The following is a 20,043-nucleotide window of genomic DNA, read 5'->3' as shown; positions in this document are numbered from 1 at the left end:
GACGGGGCCGCCGCCGCTCCGGTTCCCCCCCCCCCCCAAAATCCGCCCCTCCCCGGTACCCGCAGGGCGGGTGGCGGCCTCTTTTTTTATTATTTTTATGACTCTTTTCCCCTTTTTCGTTGCCTTTGGACGCGCCCTCGGTCCGCGAGAGTCTGGTTGACCGCGAACGGCGGCGGAATTCGTTCTCCGCTATGGCGGGAGGTGGAGGCGGAGGTGGAGGCGGAACGGGGGGGCCCCCGCGGAGGCCGCTGTGCTTGGCTGAGGTGGAGGCGGGCAGCGACAACGAGAGGCTGGGGGTGGCCCGGGACAGCATGCTGCGCAACCCCCGCATCCTCAAGGTGAGCCCCGGGACCCCCCCGGCACGGGCACGGGACCCCCAGGGGCTGATCCCGGGCCCGGGCCCTGCCCCGATCTCCTCCCTGCACCGGTACCCTCCCGGTCCCGGTCCTGATCCCGGCTCCCCCCTGCCCTGGTCCTGGTCCCGATCCCTACCCCGATCCGCCCCCCACCCTGCAACCCCCCCGGTCTCGGCTCCCCTCTGCTCTCCTCCCGGTCCCGGTCCCTGCCCTGATCCCCTCCCTGCACCAGAACCCCCCCCCTGCCCCGGTCCTGGTCCCAATCCCACCCCCGCCCTCATCCCGGTCCCGATTCCGCCTTCCCCCTACCCTGGTCCCGGTCCCGATCCCAGTCCCGGTCCCGATCCCATTCCCGGTCCCAATCCCTCCACCCCCCACACTCCCTGCTCCTGGTCCCGGTCCCGATTCCGGCTCCCCCCCGTCCCGGTCCCAGCCCCGGGGATCGCAGCCCCAAGCCCGGAGCCGCCTCCCCGGGTCAGAGCCGGCTGTAGCTCAGCTCCCGGCCCCTGGGTGGCAGCAGCCGAAAAGCTTCCACCGCTCCCGGCAGCTGCTGCCCCCCCTCGCCGGGCTGGGGCCGTGTTCTCAGGGCTGGGGGGCTCCGGGGTTGGGGAGGTCTAAGGGGGTCCCGGCCGCTGCCTCTTCTCCTTGGGAGGGCAGCCGCTTCTACTGAAAAACGCCTGGCTTGGGGGGTTTTGGGGGGGTTTCTTACCCCCTCGTGGGACAGTGGTGACATTTAAGCTGCTGCTGCCCAGCCTGCACTGTGGCTGTCTTGAGGTCTTGAGCTCCCATGGTTATCGCGCACACACACCCCTGGTACTGTCAGGCCTGGAAGTCAGCTGTAAAACTGTGGAATAGCACAGAAAATGGGAGTCCTGCAACACTTGCTCTCTGCTCTTTCTCATGAAACTTAAGAATTTAATTTGGAAATGATGGTAGGAAGGTAAAGAAAACAAGTGAGTTCTGTGCTATGACTCAAAAGGAAGCATCATGATTAATCCAAAGCTTCTACGTGGTTTATTCCCTCTGGATCCTGTAAATTTGACCGGGAGTGACTTTAACTTTGGTTAAAGTGAAATTAGGGCAGAATTTCCTCGCCTAGCTACCTGCCCCAGAAGGATGTGGCAGACCCAGGTGTGAGCAGGGCACCCAAACTCATTTTATGCTTGCGGTGATGTCCCTGGGGATGGAAGCAGCTCCTCTGGTGGCTGGGGAAGGAGAGGAGGCAGCGCAGCACCTTCCCAATCACTCCCAACCATCTCTGCCTTTCCTAGAAAAACAGGCTACTAAATACATTTTTAGATAATACATAAATATAAATCAGAAGTGGATATACTTATATGACAATTAAGGTAAGTTAAGGCATAATTGCAAGGGCTGATCCTGCTTGTCACAATGCATTCACATTCCTGAAGTTGAAATATGTATAACCACCAGTCAGCACCACAAAATTCTAGGTCTAAGAATTTATGACTGGGGTAATGCTGCTAGGAGTGGCTCTTCTTCTGTAGTGCATATAGGGCAGGTAAATTGTATGCAGTTGTGAAGATTAGGTCAGTTTGGGAGAGATTGGTCCACCTGGACTGGAGCACTCAGCCAAGCGCTGCCTGTCCGTAGGTTCACTGTTGCCTCCTCCCCTTGTTTGCAGCACTTTGCCCAACCCTAGCTCTAGGGCTTGAGTTCTTGTCCTGCACAACTGTTGCAGAGCACCTTGGCAATGAGACTGCTGAGCAGTTATAAACCGTGGGATGTTTTAAAAAGATTCAAACAGGATTTCAGCTATCTAGCCAGGTGAAATTAAAACTGGACCTAGTTTTGAAGAAAAGTTGTAATAAATTGTAGCATTCTGGACAACTTCTCTCAGAGCTTCCTTGCAAGGGAGTTTCCTTCACAGTAAGCCAGCTGGTAAGGATGTACAGAGATCTGCAGGCACCTGATGCAATCCTCCCTCATGCATGAAGTAACTGGGATGCTAACAGCAACACTTCTACACTTGGAATCTGCAGTAATTCCACATCACAGTAAATTACAAAAAGCGCAGGTAGCAAATTCTGCTGCGATGGGATGGCAGCTGTGGCAGATGCACTGGTGGTACATGCTCACAGCACCAGCCCTCTGCCACGTCTCCTCTTCGTGCTTCCAGCTGCAGGCCTGGATCCCTTCTTCCTCCAGGAGAGCCCTGCAGACTCGGCATTTTGGAAACAGCTGCCCAAAGGGTTGGCCAGCACGTCCCAACCCTCACGCTGTGTGCTGCCACCTGAAAACCAAAGACACAAAGATGGTGTAAAGGAAGGGACAAAAGCTTTTGAGACAACTGCTGCTTGGATGAGTGCTTCTAATAGCCAAGGGAGGGCCCTGAAGAATGCCCAGCCAGCATTGAGGTTCACCAAGCAGCAAATACAGAAGAACCTGAGGCCCAGGAGTCATGGATAGGATGCTTGCTCCCCAGCCTTCTTCCAAATTCAGTCCCTGACATCCTCGGTGCTCCGAGCAGTGAGCACAGGCAGTGGAAATGTGACAGTCCTCCTACTTTGCAGCAGCTAACTACAGGATCCCCATCCTTCTCTCCAATTCTCTCACATATCCTCCAAATGAGGCTCCACGTACCCAAACAGAGGCCGTGGCACATCTGACTGGCCGTGTTTCTGGCTGACCCTCCTGCCCCAGCGCTGCACAGCCCATCCTCCACCAGGACGTGTCCACACACGGCAGCTATCTCAGCACAAACACAGCATCTTTTCACATACAGCCTTCTAAGGAATGGAGACCGTATTATCCTCTCGTACAATATAGAGTAGCTTTTCGTTGGTCAAGGAATTAGTTTAGTTTAGCAACGCATGTTTTCTTGCAGCATAAAGCTGAGGGAAGTATTTCATCTAGTAGTGCCAGTAAAAATCTGAGCAAAGCACTTTTGGGTTCTTTGTTTTTACCGGTGAAAGCCTTAGCAAAGCACTTTTCTCAGTAAAAACTTACTGAAAACCCCTCTGTGGTACAAAAATAATTCAGCTCTGGGCAGGAAACAAGACTTCACCACGCTTAACACCCAGCAGACCATAATTAACCTCGACAGGGCTGCCAAAGTCATTGCATCGCCAGCCTGTAACAGGCCATACCCCCGGTACATGGAGGTAAATGTGAAATCACAGCTGCGGGACCAGCCATCAAAGCATGCTCTTACCTGCTCAGGTGTGTCCAGGGGGCATGCAGGGAGCAGGGGCTGGGAGCTGAAACAGCTTCAGAGCCAAGTAACACCCAACTTGCATTCAGAAGCCCAAACTGAGTCTCAGAAGAAGAAAAAGAAGAGCTGCTTCAGAACCAGCAGTTCCAAGGAGGAGGAAAGGGGCTTTGGATGCTAAGAAAGGCTGGCACCTGTGAGAAGGGCCAGGCTGTGGCCGGGAGGGCTCAGTCCCACTCATCAGCGCTGCAAGAGAACCCGATTTAACAAACAGAACAAAATATTTGTTTTAAAAGCTTGTTATTTACATAACAACTGCTGCCAGGCTCATTTTATTTTTCTAAATGCCAGACCATTTAGAGTTCGTTTTCCTAAGCTTTTCTCTTCAGTCCTAAGGGCTGGAAATTGGGTACCAAGTAAAGGCAGAAATCACTCCCCACATTTTACCTTTTCCTTTAATGCCCGTTCAACCTTATCATGAAATATTTGTCAGCCATCAGACTTCTTACAGAGCAAGGCACTGCTGAGAGTTGTTGCAAACTCATTTTGTTTTCTGGAGACATTCATAGAAAGGACAGCTAAGAAAAGGAACTGGTGGCATTTTATCAAACTAAAATTGTGTCACGTCATGAAAAAAAAAAAGCTCTACTGATGTGAGAGACAACCACGGACAGGTGCGGGGTATGAAAAAGGATATTTACTTCAAGTTGCAAACCGCCACTATCAAAAACATCTCTTGCAACAGTAATTATTGAAAGGGCAGGTTTTCCATCACTCCGGAGCTGAAGCTTTTATTAATAGACCTGCATTGTGGCAGTAACAGGGCTTTTATGTGCCTGAATGTTGTGCTCAATCTTTGAGCCTTTAACCTTCACCTTACTCTTTTTTTTTTTAAGCCTTCTCTCCCAGTCCATGCATCTTCTTAAGCTCTCCCCACACAGACGTACGATGAGGCAAGGTGAACCTGTGCTGCTGCTCCTAACTCATCAAACCCCGATGTGCCACTCACCTCTGTGATCCTCGTCCCCCTTTGCGCAAGGACGGCTAACCTGTGCAGGAAGAGGAGTTGATAAAATGAAGGCTTCCCTAAAAACACACCCACAGCTGGATGCTCAGAGCTGTACGAGCTGGCAGAAACCATGCAGGTGCACTGTCTGCAGGTGGGACTGACAGAAAGCAAAATCATTCCCTCTCCCCAGAAACACCGAGATGGTACAGGTCCCCACAACCTCCTCTGTCCCCACGGTGTGCCCCTGCTCTGCCCAGCTGATCCAGGGCTTCAGACAGCAGCAGAGACCCCAAAGCTGCAGCAGGGCTGGTCGAGAGCAGCCAGGGAGAGCCTCAGACGTGGCAAACACCGACAGCATCACCACCCAGCAAAACAGCTTCTGCAGGCATTCAGAGAACTTCTCTCAGGTGTTGGCTTTGTTGCTTTAAATAACCGTTCTCTTTCCTAACTCTCTCAGCTGTTTGGACTCGATGCATCTATTTAAAACTTGGTCAGGAACCAAATTTTAATTTGCCTGCCTCAGGTGAATAACCCCTGCAACACGGAGGAGAGTAGCCACAAGTGCTGGGAGCTGTGTTTGGAATAGGGCTGCCTTTTATTCGCTGTTAATTATACTATTTACCTCAAATCACTACATGTGCTGAGCGTTCTGCCTTCTGTGCTTGCTGCTCAGGGACGCTGAGGATTAATTAGTGTTTATGCAGCATTTTGTGTGCTTATTATTATTATTATACCACTAGTACTATGATATTTTTGCAATCTAAGGCCAGTATTGTGCTTTTAAAATGTATTCTGAAACGTCTACCCAGTACAGCTCAATAATTCATTAGAGAAATAAACTAATGAAGGGCTGGTTAGTCAAATAATCATTAGATTTGGTTCTGAGCTTTGTTTTGCCAATGCTCCGACTTCTAAGGGTTTTCTTCTCAGCATGAACTCATTTAAGATTTTAAATGAATTATTTGGTACACTAAAAATTAAACTCCTCGTGAGCTTTAGTACCCTCCCACATCCTGCACAGAAACCGCTGGAATAAATAAGGCATTTCCAAGAGGCAAGTAAACATTCTGCAGGAGTGAAAATAGTGGATTTTTTTTTTTGCATGGTTATTTGAAGACAGGATTTAGGCTCCAAAGTGACGGCGGTGATTCAGCGGGCAGAGGGGCGGCAGCAGCAGCACCAGGCGTTCAGAGCTGCTCGCCCCAAAGACAGGCATGCAGGATGCAAAGCAAGCAAAAGGGCATTTTGATCCTTTATGTGAACAAAACAATGCAAATTGGTGAGATTAATAGGCCCCAAAAACATTACAAGGTGAATGCCTTTTATGTTCGTGAAAATCTTCTATGTTTATTTGCCTAATACAATGGAAATAAAGCTTCAAAGGGCCTTTGATTTAAAAGTGCATTATTGAAGTCAGCCAGCACGATAATAACCATTAGACCGAATTGTTCCATTATGACCCTAAGAGCAGAGAATATCTGTACGGCCCCTCGTGTGAGTTGTTGGTGATATAAAATCAGAAATCAAGCTAAAGGAGGAAAGAATGTAGGCAGAAAAGGAAAAAAATAAAATGACAAAAAGGGTCACAAATGTGTCCACTCATAAAATGAGGCTGCCTTACTCGCAGAGCACCAAGAGCTGCGTCAGCTGTAATATTTTGTGATGAACTTAGAACTCAGACTTTACTGTCTGAGAGATTTAAGAAACTTTGGGGGAGAGCCAACGCCACTTTATGGTGCTGGCCCCAAACCATTAAGCCAAAAGATGATTTTCAGGCTAATTCAAATCCAAGACACCATGCAAAATGTCGGGGACATTTGAGTCCCTGTCAAACAGAGGGGAAACGTTTGTAATAATCCCCAAGGCTCAAACCACACATATCTCTCCGTTCTTTTCAGTGGTTATTCCATTCTGCCGTTTCAACCAAAAACCTGATAACGCGCCCTTCTTCACAAGCTGTTCCCCCGAGACACTGAACCCACCGGGCTGAGAACAGCACCGCAGACCCCACTGAAACTTTTAAGAGCACAGGAACATCTCTGCCTTATTTCCTTCCCACCCACAATAAATACCCCTCCTTTTCTGGAAGGGGCACAAGCAAATGTCCCGAGCATACAGGAGAAGCTGGAAGAGGCTCAGTAAGGACCCTGCTGGGCAGGGGGGCATTGGGCAGGCAACTGCCCAAAGGAAAGGCAAAAGCTTCTTCATTTTTAAACCTTTACTAAAATCATTTTCCCCTCTTTCTAAGTGCTGCATAGCAGAACGCAGAGCAAACAAAGCACATTCCCAGTGATCACAGGGACCAAGGTTTTCCGTTCCACATGTTTGCAAGTTTTTAGCCACACTTTCCCCAAGGGCAGATTGCTTTCCACACAAATTCTTAGCGATGCTCTTATGCTTAATTATCGAATTGGAGAAGCCTTTGTCATCTTGCAGGGATTGTTTTGTTCTTGCTTGTTGCTCACGTTGTGCAATTAGACAGAACCTGAATTTCTAAGGATATTTTCTTTTTTAACCATTTGTACTTAAAATAAATTAGAGTATAACTTTTCAACTTGCCTGCGTTTGAAGTGACACAGACAAGTGAAAGTGGGGCCCTATTACTAGGTTTCCTATAACAGAAAATCTCAGTATCAGGGAAATTGCTGCAGTTTGATTATATTATTTTTTTTAAGTAAATCTACGTGCTGATTTCTGCCTAAAAAACTTACAAGTCAAACCTGATTAAAAATGATAGTGTAATGCCCCAGCTAGGAGAAAAAAAAAAAAAAAAAAGAAAAAAAAAAAAAAAAAAAAAAAAAGGAAAAGCAAACACAGTGAGCCTTGTACTACTTAGTGAAGAGCAAGCTAGCCAGAGAAATAAAGATCATTTTCATCACAGGCTTCGGGCTGCTTGCCCAGGTAGAGGAGACCCTTTGTGTGCAGCGTGCTTTTTTAACTTCACAACGCCCTTTGCATTTGCTCCCTCAGATCACCTTCGTGGCTGCCGCGTGTCCCCCGTGGTGGTTCCCAGGAGACACCAATCAGCTGGTCAGGAGGCGACTGTAACGACGATAATTACCATGTATTACGGTGTGTTAAAGCACTAATACATGCTGAAACGCAAGTTTTCCTACACACCCACACCGGCACCACCGCATCCATCGCCAGGCTCTGCCCCTCTCCTCTTCCCACTCCGCGCGGTGCCACCGCGAGGGGCTTCCTTGCTCTCTCTGCCTCCATAATCAGGGAGATAAAATTGTTATCAGATTAGCCCCAGCAATGAAAAGCACAGTCCCGGATCACACTCGCAGTTAGTTAGCATTTAGATAGGCTGGGACAGGGGTCCGTACAATAGGCATCAAAGCTGAACTCTTGGTGCAGCAAGAGGGATTAATTTCTTTAACCAACATGCCTGATCTGGCCTATCTCATTACCCTGCCTTGTCAGTGTCGATGTTAGATTTGATTGAAGATTATACCATTTAGGCCTTTCCCCTGTTTTCCACAGAAATCAGGCCTATTGAATTGCACATTCTTCCATGGGCCCCTGTCAATACTCAGTGGCCTGAGCCTCTAATTCTGCTTCATTTAAACTTCATCAACTTTTCCAATCAAGTGGAAGGATCTGAAATAGGCTCCGTAAGCAGAAAGGCCCTTTTTCCTTTTGTCAGATAATTTATTCTGTTTTCTCCTTCTCTCCCCCTCACTTCCCCACCTCTTTCTCTTTTTCTTCTTTTCGCTCCCTTTCCCTGATGCTGAAAATGAGATTACAGTATTTAAATGACTATGATAATCAATCGGGGGACCTTGAGCCGAGATTGAGGTTAATTTTTCTTAGCAGAACAAAGAAGCGTGATGCCATCGGGGATTTGAAGGTGCAATCTGTGTTTCATGCCTGTATTCCTCCCTCCCAGTCCGAAACTGCAGTTTTAGTAGTCTTTTCTTGTTCCTAACTAGGCGGTTGTTGTGATTTTTAACAGAGACAACCCCTAGGAGAGGAGAAATGTAATTTTGGGCTGATAAATAGCTAACGGCCTTCAATCAACAATTTTAATAGGAAAAAAAAATTCACTTACATGATGTGACTGCAGATCTAATGAAAGCGCTATCATTGCCTTCTTTATTTTTAAATATACTAGGAATAATTCTCAGCAATGTTAGAAGTAGCCCTCCCAGCCTGCACAGCGGAGCTGTGAACTTTACACCGAACGCCCCTTTCATTCAGCCACCCTTTCTGCTTAGCAGCTCTCTTGGTTGCCTCGAAAAAGTCGAGACTTTCGTCATGATTTTACTAATCAGAAACGGAATCGCTTATGTTCCTCTTAAAACTTGCATTGAAATGGCTTGTTAAGCCTTTAGACAGTGTATTTTCCCTTGTAACACAGCAGCATTCACTCACCTGGATCTTTCCCTCACCCTTCTTAGGAAAAGAGAATGAAGAAAATATGTATTTCTTTGCTTCCATCCTAGCTGTCTTGTCAGTGCTGTTTTACATGCTGCCACCCAATGTTATCTTTTATTTGTGTCAGGAGAGAGGATTTGACAAGTTCAGTATACAATGTTCATTTGGCAAGGCAAATTTTTCATACCAATTTTGAGTAGAAAATGAAACCATCTTTCAACAGAATGAGCAACATCATTTTTAGACAGACTTATTATGAGAAGAAGAATTGCAAAACTTTATTTCCCTGCATGATCCCCCGAAAAAAAAGCCTGGAAATGAGACATTTAAACAAAAAAAAAATAAATACATGTATGAATGTTTGAGGCCATCAGTTTGTTTTAGAAATAAAAAATAACCACCAGCTGCTGTCAGGTAGCTGTGGCCTCCTTTTTGTTAATCAGATGCTGCTGAAATTGGTTGCATCATAATGTAGCTTTGTTTCAAATCTCTTAAGCTGTCAGAAGATTGGGAAAGGCAGACCGACTTTAGAAGTTTGTCAGCGTTCACCAAGCAAAACAGTCATTAGTCAACAGCAGCGTAGGCTGAGATTTTCAAAGACGCCCAGGGCCGAAGCAGGGTAGGGGGCTACATCTTGCTGAATTTCAAAGGGAGCTGGGTGCTTCGCCTCCCTCTAGAATCCCCGTTGTAACTTCTGGTCATACTAAAAACTCTGAACAATCCAATTAACGGAAAAAAATCTCATTAGAAATTCAGTTGTCTCCGTTTCCTGCTCTCTCTTGTCTGTGCATCCTGTGTTGCAAGGTACACAGGTACGGCAGCCTCCCTAGGAAGAGGCTCTTCTTTTTTTGTGGTTCTGTTCAGCCCCACCACAATGGGCTCCTGCTCCCTGACAAGGACTCTCTGGTGCAACTGCACAGCGAGGACCCCCAAAGGTTAAATAAGTATTTATTAAGGAAGGCCATATGTTAAAAAAGCACTGTAAAACCTTCAGTAGGCAATGGAGTTCATTTTAGCACCCAGGATCCCTGCAAGGTCAGGAGGTGCAGTATAAGCTGTGCAGGGTTGTATGTCTCCCGTGTTCTGCAAGTCCCCAGGAAATCACAGCCCACAACGGGGTCGGGATGCTCTCTCATGCCCCAGCTATGGCCTCCTGTGAATTTTACCAACAGCAAAAGCAGCAGCACCTCCAACGTGCCCGTTCAACCCCACAGACTTCAAGAAGCCATGTGTCTTGGGGCAGCGGTTTGCTGTGAGTCTCTCTTTAAGCAAATGTTGGCTCACCACGGGGAAATTAAAACTCCATTAGATGTTGCCACATTGTAGAGCAGACCCCATTACAGCAGTCGCGTTGCAATTAATTGGTTTCTTCTGATACCACTTAATTCTGGGAAGGCACAGATAGAAGGGAAGGACAAGGCTGATCTAAACAATAATTTCCTAAAAATGATACAATCTAAATAAACTAATGAAGTGATTACATAGTTATTAATCTAAATATAAAGAAAATATTGGGTATATAACAATTTAAAAAATATGATAGACTTAATACCGCGCTGGTTAAAGTCATCATGAGGCAATCAATGTTTGTGCTTGGAGATGGAGGGTGGTTTAAACAGATTAATTACATTTCTTGCAAAAAACTACCAAAGCATCCCATCTTCAGCTTTAGTTTGCTCCATTGTTCATGCTGCTTTCTCAACGTATAGACAGAAGGGGTTCTGCACGCATGGCACTGCAGGTTTATGGGGTGGGTTTTTAAGGTTACTGTTGGAGTAAGAAATGTAGAGCTAAGCAATCACAGAAAGTGACTTCCTTACGTGTAGACAGAATAATTAAATAATTAGTAATTTGGAGCTATTGTGGCCCAGGAAGGGCCCTCCATGCAGGCAGTCGCTCAGCAGAGAGGAAAAAGGGAACTGCACGCTTGGGCACCCACTGCACCAGCATCTTGGGTGCTGTGGGGCTCCTTAGAGCCATGCGATGTCCCCCGCCTGCTGCCCTGCTTCCATACAGCTCTTCTGTGCAAAGCTCATCTACTCACATTATGAGGGAGAAAAAGTATTTGGCTTCTGGAGAATAAATAACTAGGCCTTATAAGTCATTAAAAATGTATTATAAGAAAAATACAGTGAAGCTATAAATAGGAAACAAAGCAGCTCGTATATAAACTTTTACAAGGACTGTTACTCAGACTATCGTCACTGCCTGGTTTTAAGTGAGTTTAGCATCCGTGATCTCCAGACTGATATCCCTTGGAATTTCGGTTCTCCAGCTTGGGCACTGGCAGCACATCGGCCTTGAGAAGCCTCCCCCAGTTCTGACAGGAAGCATTCAGTGACAGAAGCTCCGCTCTGCGACCTGCTCAGCCTTTCTCCAGAGCCCACCACAGTGAGCGGAGATGAGCTGAGATGGGTTCAGCGAGGCTGAGCAGCCCCAAACTCAAACTTTTTTTTTTTTTTTTCATTTTTAAAAGTAGAAAGGTTTTACTTATTTCAGATTCACTTACAAAACTGCATTGGTGACTTGGTGGCAGTCTGGCACATAGCAGTTACTTCCATAAGAGACATCACCTCTCCCTGCAAACCTCCACAGGTACAGATCTTGACTTAACATGAAATGAACTCCATGTAGCAGCACATTGATCATTCAGTGACACATCAGTAGTCTTTTTCATTACTTAAACACTAATCGCTGTAGGTAAAGTCAAGTTTACCTAGTCATTTTTAAACCTTTCTTGAGGAGCATGCTTACTTTTACAAACAGTATCTCCACATTCTTCTTAATGCTCCAACTGAAGTCAAGACAACCTTGATTTCAGGAGGAGACAAACTGCACTTTGTGTTTTCAGACTTGAAGGTTGAGAGTTTTTGTCCTTTGGTCTGGCGTACCTTGGCACCCAGCAGCAAAGAGCTCAGAGCAGCAGAAAGCTCAGACTTTCAGATATCTTCAGCTGTCGGCTGTTATAACCAAAAAATAAAAATAAATACTAGCTGTGGCCCCAAGATATGGACATGGAAAACTCCACCGCAGAGTACCTGGAGTGCTTCAACTCCCACAAGTAGCTAATAGGTTGCTCTAAGGGAAAGACTGGGTTGACTTTGCTGAACAGTGATGAACAATTAGGGATCTCAGCACACAGGTGTGCTGAAGTGTCGCTATTTATACATTTAGGTCAGGAAAAGCAGGCCGCAGATCTAGATAGCAAATCCTAATAGTCTTAATTGTGGGGTCTTGGTAAGGAGGAGGTTTTGTGCAATTTATGTTTTAAGAAATGTGATGTTTCCATCACTACTCTGCAGAACACAAAATAAAAGAAGCTGCTACAGTCTGGTTCGGAGGAAGAACGATTGGTTTGCAAGAGAAAGAAACAGCCAGGGGCTGGAGGGCAGTTTTCAGATCACCCAGAGGGTTGGGGTACTTAGGACCTGGGGTCATGCTGTCCTGGTCGTTTCCATTAATGCGGCCCCCAGTACCCTACAAGAGTATGGGAGATCTCCACTTGCCTATAATTCTCAAAGATGTAGTGACTCAAAGTAGTTTCAAAATCAGCCTCTGTGCTGCCACTGGGGTCATTCTGCCCAACTCCAGCAGCAGAGCACATGCCGCAGGGCTGTGAGAGAGAGGAAATTTGCTCTTCTGCATAGGCACGTGTTCTGCTCTGCCCTGCCAGGTACGGAAACCCCTGGCTGTAAACTCTGGCTGGTGTGTTCCATTAGGAAAAAAAAAAAAAAATGGGTCTTGCTTCTGCAAAAAACATGAAATTCAGCAAGCAATGGTTGGAAAAAGCAGTTCTCTTTTCATGAAAGATGTGTGCTCATTTTCTTTTTAACCTAAATTCACAGGAACCTCTTTCTAAAACGCTCCACCGGCCTCCCGTGGGAGGGGTCTGGTCCCTTACCTCCCTCCTGCGAGGCTGTCAGCGTGCAGCAGTCCCTTAATTTGAGAATTTAACAACTAATTCCAAATTGGGACATCGGAAAACCTGTGATCCTATCTACCGTGTCTATCCTGTCAGATGCGACTCTGCTTTCATTGCCCTGAAAACAAAGGGGGATAAAGTTGAACACATGGTATCCTCGACTAGAAAGGACCTTGCTGTAAGAGGATATTGAGTTGTTTCATAAAGCCCAATATTACGCTTGAATTATGCCTGAATAAGGAGAAAAGACATTGTTAAAGAGCCCTAAACATTGACCATAGTGGATCTTCTTTCTTCCAAACCTTTCGGTGGTGGTGGTTTGGGCTGTTAATGATTTGGTATTGTATTTATAAGCTGGCAGGGTAATCCAGAGAGCAGCAGGAGGGGCAGTTGTCTTAAATAAAGCTTTACAATGCTGCTAATTAAAATGATCCTTCCTCTCCCTGTGATGACTAATGAGACAGAAAGAAGAACTGGGGAGGGTTAATGAAAATGTTGCCATGAGATTCCCTATTTTTAATTGGCCTTTTTAATGTTTTAATCTCCTTTATGGTGCGGGGGTGGAAATGGAGAAATTCTCTTTCAACCTCTCTTGTACCAAGCCCGATGAGATTGTAATGCATGGCTTTTGAAATGTGCTTTTCTTGATATATTGAGAAGCTAAGTCTGAGCCTGAGTGTGTGAATGTCTTGAGATGGAAGAACCAATTTTGGACTTAACCGAGAACAGAAACAAGAAATGTGAAATCTGTTTTTAAGCTCTGCTTCCAAAACTCCAAGGGAGCATTCGTACCCTGAGGACCGAGACTAAGATCTATTGTGAGGGATTGGCGCTGATGCTCAATAGTATTGAGAGCTTCGGGTCATGATGCTCTGTTAAATGCAATATTTATCCCATGAGCATGTCACAGTTCACCTCAGATGTCAAGAATTCAATTAATATTCTATTTAATAGAACACACCATGACCTAACCTTTTAATACTCTTAGTGAGTCTGAGCCCTCCTTATTAGTGTCACTCTCTAACTTTCCTTCTCAGCTGATGCATCAAACAACAACTGGGATGGGGAAATTGGGAGCAAAGAGAGAGGGGAAGAGATTTAAATTACTTTTGGACCTCACTGTGAGGATTCAGTAGCTTTATCCCTTGTAAAACTCAGTTCACAGGGGGTGAGCACACCCTGCTTTTCCCATTTTTATGGGGCTGACATCTTATGAGTTTCAACTTGCTATTGATGTAAAAACACAAAAGGCACCGCCAAATTTTTCATGGTTGGAGTTGGTCTGCTTTTTCATTGAAACAGCATTTGTCCTTCCTCACACCACATTATCCAACTTAGGGTCAGGGGGAAACTGTTCATGTGAGTAACACCTGCAGGATTAAATCTCTGGCTTGAAGCTTCATCTGTTCTGGGGCGGTGGGTTCTCTGTACACAGATTTTGGAACCACCACTGCAGAAATTTCCCTGTATTGCATCTGAAAAGAGTCTCTGAAAGTGGGGTCCCATGAATGCACTGTTTTTTCAGAACAGACTAGAAAATCATAGGACTCCTTCTGGCCTTAAGTCTATGAATAAACAGAACTGCCCTCTCTCACATGTCACTAGCAGCAATGCCACAGCAGCCCAGCTTGACAATTTTGTGCTGATTCAGATCAGAGATGTAGAACTGAACGTTTTGCCATCTTTTTGTCAGCTCTGAGGGCTATGGAAGAGAAAAACACAAAAAAAAGAAAAGCGCAAATTGTGTATTTCAGATTATGTGAAATAGAAGACAAGCTTAGCAAGCTGATGTTTTGTGTATAGCTCTTTTTTAAAGAACAGAAATCCTTTTAAAAAACTCCTAAACTGGATCTGCTTCAGCCCAATGCTCTTTTTGTGCAAGACTTCTGTGACACATCGGAAAGGGAAAGACAAAGCAAATAAGAATTTAAAATTCTTCTGTATCGTGTAGCCTTTACAGTTTGAGAAGCAGCTAAATAACACCGGATTTTTTTTTAAAGCAGCATCTCCATGACTTCTGTGTGGTTAGCACAGCTGAGAACACCTGCCCGCAGGTGGGAGGGGGCTACAATATTCCCAACAAATCTTCCTGAAGTCACAGGTGTGGTAAGATCAACCAATAAATACAGCCTCTGTACCACAGCTCCTTAGAGTGGGAGGAAGAACAGACATTGTGCCAGATATTTTCATGCAACTGTATTCATTACTTATGCAGAAGAAGAGATATTTCAGGGAAACAGAGCTGAACCATGAGTGACAAGGTATCTTTCCAGAGCGCAGGGTGCAGGAAAATTGCACTGAGGTTGACAGGTTTTTAATGTAGAGTCTCTATTTCACTGAATTACTGCATGTTGGCATTTCAAAAGTACAAGATGACCTATTTATTAGCTGTGAATCAAACAGAAATTACATGCTAGAAAATAAAAAAGTTGTATGTTTCTTCCAGCTGGTAAGATGCTTATCCTACGGAAATAACATATACATAAAAGAAAACCTGCAAACAAAGGATCATCAATCACAAGGCACTAAATTTAATGTTGGAGGACCTATATCCATCTTGTAATACTGCAATCATATGTGCTTGTTTCCTTACATGTGATGTACTATTAAATGTATGTATGTCATAATACTTTAAAATTCACTATCCTCGCCCCGCTTAGGCTCCTATCAGCTTCTTCCCTTTTGTAGGGGAAAACAGTGGCTTGGAAACTTGGTTTCAACAGTAATGAGCATCACAGAGCAACACAAAATGGCTTGCTGAGATGAAGCTTCCCTTATTCCTAGCTGACCTCTCCAAGCAAGTCCCCTCTCCGTGTACAGGCTGGGGTCAGACGTCCCCAGTCTGAGGATGCCAGATTGTCCAAGGCAGAGGCACTCCTGTCTCTCGGTACATGCAGCACACCTTTTAACTCTCAGAAATCCTAGCCAAGCTCAAACAAGAGCTGCCCAATATCACTGGTAGTGTGGAACACAGCAAATTAGGAAATAGGAATGTAATTGCTGTGACAAGCAGCAATGAGCTGTTTTATACTCTATGAAGCATCTGCCTTGCTGTGGCCCTTGATCTCCCAAATCCAGTCATCGTGGAAAACACAGCCACGATTCATTGATATAGAGGAGCCCCTACAGCACGTGGAAAAGGCAGGTGAATGTCACCCATCTGATGTCTCTCAGTCAAACATGGATATGATTTTACTGCCCAGGTAAATCTACACAACCCTCCTGGAAATGCAATCTGTTTTCATTTGATGATAATGCCGTATTTCACTATTTCAGCAGAGGTGGCATTATCCCATGGCTTCCAGTCAATCCTGTAGGTCAGCCATGACAAGTGGATCTCAGAGCCCCAGGGCAGCAAGTCTTTCACATTCCACCATCAGGAAAGCAGCTGTTGCTCAGAGAAAAGCGTTTGGTTTGCTGTTGTCTTAAAAATGTAACAGGCACAGCTGGTCCCAGGGCTTGTCTATGATCATGTAAAATAGTTGAAATTTACTCACAGCTTCCGATACAGGGAAACCACAGGTTTCTTTTATGAAAAAGCTGTAAATCAATATACCATAGGCACTAAGCACTGTATATTATGCCCAAGTCTGAGCTTGAAAGGTGGCGTCCTATCTTGGCCCCCCTTTTCCTTCCCACTTACAAGCACATAGTGCCAGAACTTCATGTAGAAGGTAACCGACTACTGAAATAAATGCTAGAAATTGCCCAGGCCACACAGAAGGAGCATTACCATGAGGCAGAGGCAAAAAGAAGAGGAAGAGGTGCCAAAAGAACCTAAGGAGCAACCATGCACTTGGCCAGAGAAGCAAATAGCCCATCTGAAGGAAAACCCTTACAAAGCACAGCTTATCATTTGAAAAGGAGTTCAGGTTTCACTGGGAGCTTCATGTATGATCTGAACAAACACCCGGGGAAAAAAGAAACAAGCTGCAGATCTTTGGATTTGGCAACTAACATTCAAGTGAAGGTGGGATGTGTTCCTGCCTTCTCTTCCCTCGTGTCGTTATGTAAACGCTCTAAGGAATAAGTTGCAGGAACATGCGTCCAAGCCCAAACCTGAAGCAATATTAAGTATCACTTTGTGAATGTATTTCATAGCTCTTTTAGCTCAAAGTAAATAATTCTATTCACTCTATGTATTACAACCTTCAACACAAGAGCTAATCTCTACACAAAGGCGGCCAACACATGGAATATGAAAGGATGGAGAATCATTCAAGACATAGAAATGCATGCAATTACTACAAGTATGCAAGAGTATAGAAGTAACAGTCTGAAGTAGAGATCGGTGCACATCACCAGCTGTCTGTGAAGACAGAAATCTGCAGTGTCACAGCAAGAAAGTGGCCTCATTTCCTTCCTTAGACAATCCCTCTCATTCCCCCACTCTCTGTAGCAGCAGCACAAAGTCTTGGTGTCTGACTGTGTGGCCTGGATGTTGTTTTCCCGATCAGAGCAGCAGGCTTTGCAGGGAAGATGAAATGATTGCTGACTCTTTTCTTCTCATTAAGTTTGTTTATGTTGTGGACCATTGAGGTTTTTCTGGCTTTGTCTCCTGTACTCTTGCTTTGAGAATCCCCAGCATTCATAAAAGCGAAGCCAGCTAAACCTCCACAATTCTTACATTGCTTAGGAAAGTCCAGTGTGATTTGTTATCACGTATGCATCATTGTCTTTTTAAAAACAAACTGGAAAGCACAAATTGGCTGTGTAGAAAGGAGATTACTGCTAGGTCTCTCCTTAGACCTGGCATTTACCATACCCAAAGCCATTCTGGTCCAGCAGCCTCCTTTCAGCCAGAATCAGGGGTCCAGTACACTTGGCCCAGAGCACCAAACATCCCAACTTTATCATAACCTAATAAACATTTGACTCCTGTCCTGAGAAGAGCAATGAGCAATAACCTCCCCATACAATTATTGTTTGTTATTCCATCCATCCAAGTAGCAAGGAAGGGGAGGATACCATTAAGAACTGCTGGTCCGGCTAAATACCCCAAGAGGAAATGAAGGGAAGGAAAAATATCACAAAATTCCAGCAGGCTTGTCTGAAACCCATTAGCAGAGGCACGCAGAGAACTTCATAACTGTATTTTTGGCTGCACCACTTTGCCCTTCTGGGACTGCAAAACAGCATCTTTCACCAACCTTAAATTCCCTTCAGCCCTGCAATTAACCATCACCACAAGGATAGATGTATTCTATCAATACAATTTTCACACTTGTCACTATAGTAGCTGCTTCCCCAGAATAGCTGGATAGAAAGTATTTAAAATGCACATTGATTCAAGTATATTTAAAATAGAAGCAGGGCAGTTATTTCACATCTACACATTCATTTGTTCAGAGTTAACGTATAGGATCTTCTGGAAGAAAAAAATTCAATACATTTAAAATATTTAATTGACCGCTTGATATTATTCCAGTCCCTCTGTGTTGAATCCTGAATGGCAAAACTTAACACGATTCTTTTTTCCTTGAATTATCCTCCTGCTCTTGCATATATACAAGCTATGTGCTGTAATGCAAGACTCATACATTCGTCTTTGTAATTTATCTCATTTCCTTTGGAATGGTGTCCCTCAGTGGCTCAGAGAAAGTGGAGCGGTTGTTTTAATAGATTTGAGTTTTATCTGCCTCTCTATTTGCAGCAGGGCATAATAATAATAAATTATGATACTAATAAGTAGGTTGTGCAGAATGGACTACAGTGGTACCACTTCCCTCCCCCTCCAAAAAAGTAATTTATGGGTACATTCTTGTGACTTTAGGGGTGTAATAAATTATCAGGGTTCGTTTTTCCATCCAATTTGAGGCAGTGCAGCTGTGTTTTGCAAGCAATAAACTCTCTTGTTGTATTTCTTAGCTAAGCACTGAAAAACACAGTGTGATTTTTTTTCCATCCCTTCCCAATTATGGTTGCAACGCCTGGTAGCTTCTCTGTAGTTAAGGGTTTGCCAGTGCTTCTCTATTATAAACCTCTATTTCCAAGAGCCTATAACTTTGCTCTTTTAAATCAGAGTGCTAGAACTTGGTGTACATCTCTGTCAATCTATACGATTTTTTTTAACTGAGGAAAAAAAAGACAAGATCTTTAAGGAGCCCATACTGGAGCCATGTACAAAAGTCAGAGGCACACAAATATGAGCGGCTGGTAATGCTTGGATACCTCTTCAGCTCCTGAAAAGCCCATGAGTGCCTCTTATTTTGGACACATCTCAGGGCTGTATTTTTGTCTGTAATCAATTATATTTTTGACTTCGGACAAGAAGGGTAGCACTGCGTGCCACTTTGCTGCTGGAGGTGATCAGCTATGAGTCAGCCACTTGCAGAATTTCCCTCCTGAAAGGTGATGCCCTCCACGTGTGCTGACCCACAGGCTCAGCATGCTGAAAATAGGGAAAGTTTAAAGAAACAGCACAGGGCCCCCTTCCCAAGCACCAGCTTGCAGTCTTTGCAAGTAGCCAACCACGTTGACCAAAACACAGTCACAGGGTCTCTGAATTCAGGCAAGGGTTAAGAGCCTTTGTAGACCAGGTTCCCTTTCCCAGTCCCTACCCTGTCTGCATTCAGCCTGATGTGAGCAAGGGTCAAACAATGCAGGGGAAAAAAAAAAAAAGTGAGAATATATAGCAACACTAGATCTGCACCATCTCTTTACAGCAACCTTGGAGACCCAGGGCTGGAAAGTAAAGTACATGTTCAGCTCTGCCAGAAAATAGAATTTTCATTCCCTTCTACAAAACTTTACTGAACAGAAAATTGATTTTCCAGTAAGACTTTTTAGAGGTACAGTTGCATCCTGTTTGCGTCGTGCAGGCACTGCTCTGCAATACGGCACCAAATGCCTTCCAGCACAAGTGAGCGAACCAAGACTGGAGTAGATATCTGGAGCAGATATTCTGGGTTTCTAAGGTGCTCTCCAGAGGGCATCACACCAGAAAAAGAGCAGCTTGCAGCCCCTTTGTGCAGCCTGCTGTTCCAGCCTGCCACATCAGGCCTTACCGCACTGCTAGGCTAATGCTTCTGCTAAAGCAGCCTTCTACGTGATCAGCAATTAAGCTGTGAAGTCAGCCCCTTAATATTATGTTAACATAGTTCAGTATATTAAATGTAAAACAAGTCATAATTTTTAAAGGTACCTTGGCTTACTGAGTTTAAATGAAGGCAGCAGTAGGACTATCACAGCCATATGCAAA

The 20,043-nt window shown here is 45.0% G+C and overlaps 1 protein-coding gene across 1 annotated transcript in view; it reads left to right on the top strand.

Annotated features, from left to right (window-relative positions):
- Positions 1-191: 191 nt before the first annotated feature.
- Positions 192-20,043, top strand: part of CFAP77 (cilia and flagella associated protein 77) — a gene marked incomplete at both ends in the record, with an annotated part of 60,479 nt that continues 40,627 nt past the window's right edge. The window contains one exon of the mRNA XM_084298813.1: positions 192-338. Within this exon, the coding sequence (XP_084154939.1) occupies positions 192-338 (147 nt within the window). The remainder of the gene's footprint in view (positions 339-20,043) is intronic.

The sequence above is a fragment of the Netta rufina genome (assembly GCF_964035555.1).
Source record: "Netta rufina genome assembly, chromosome: 20".
NCBI classification, from domain to species: Eukaryota; Metazoa; Chordata; class Aves; order Anseriformes; family Anatidae; genus Netta; species Netta rufina.
The sequence above is the reverse complement of the archived record's forward strand: the minus strand, read 5'-3'. Positions and strand labels throughout refer to the sequence as shown.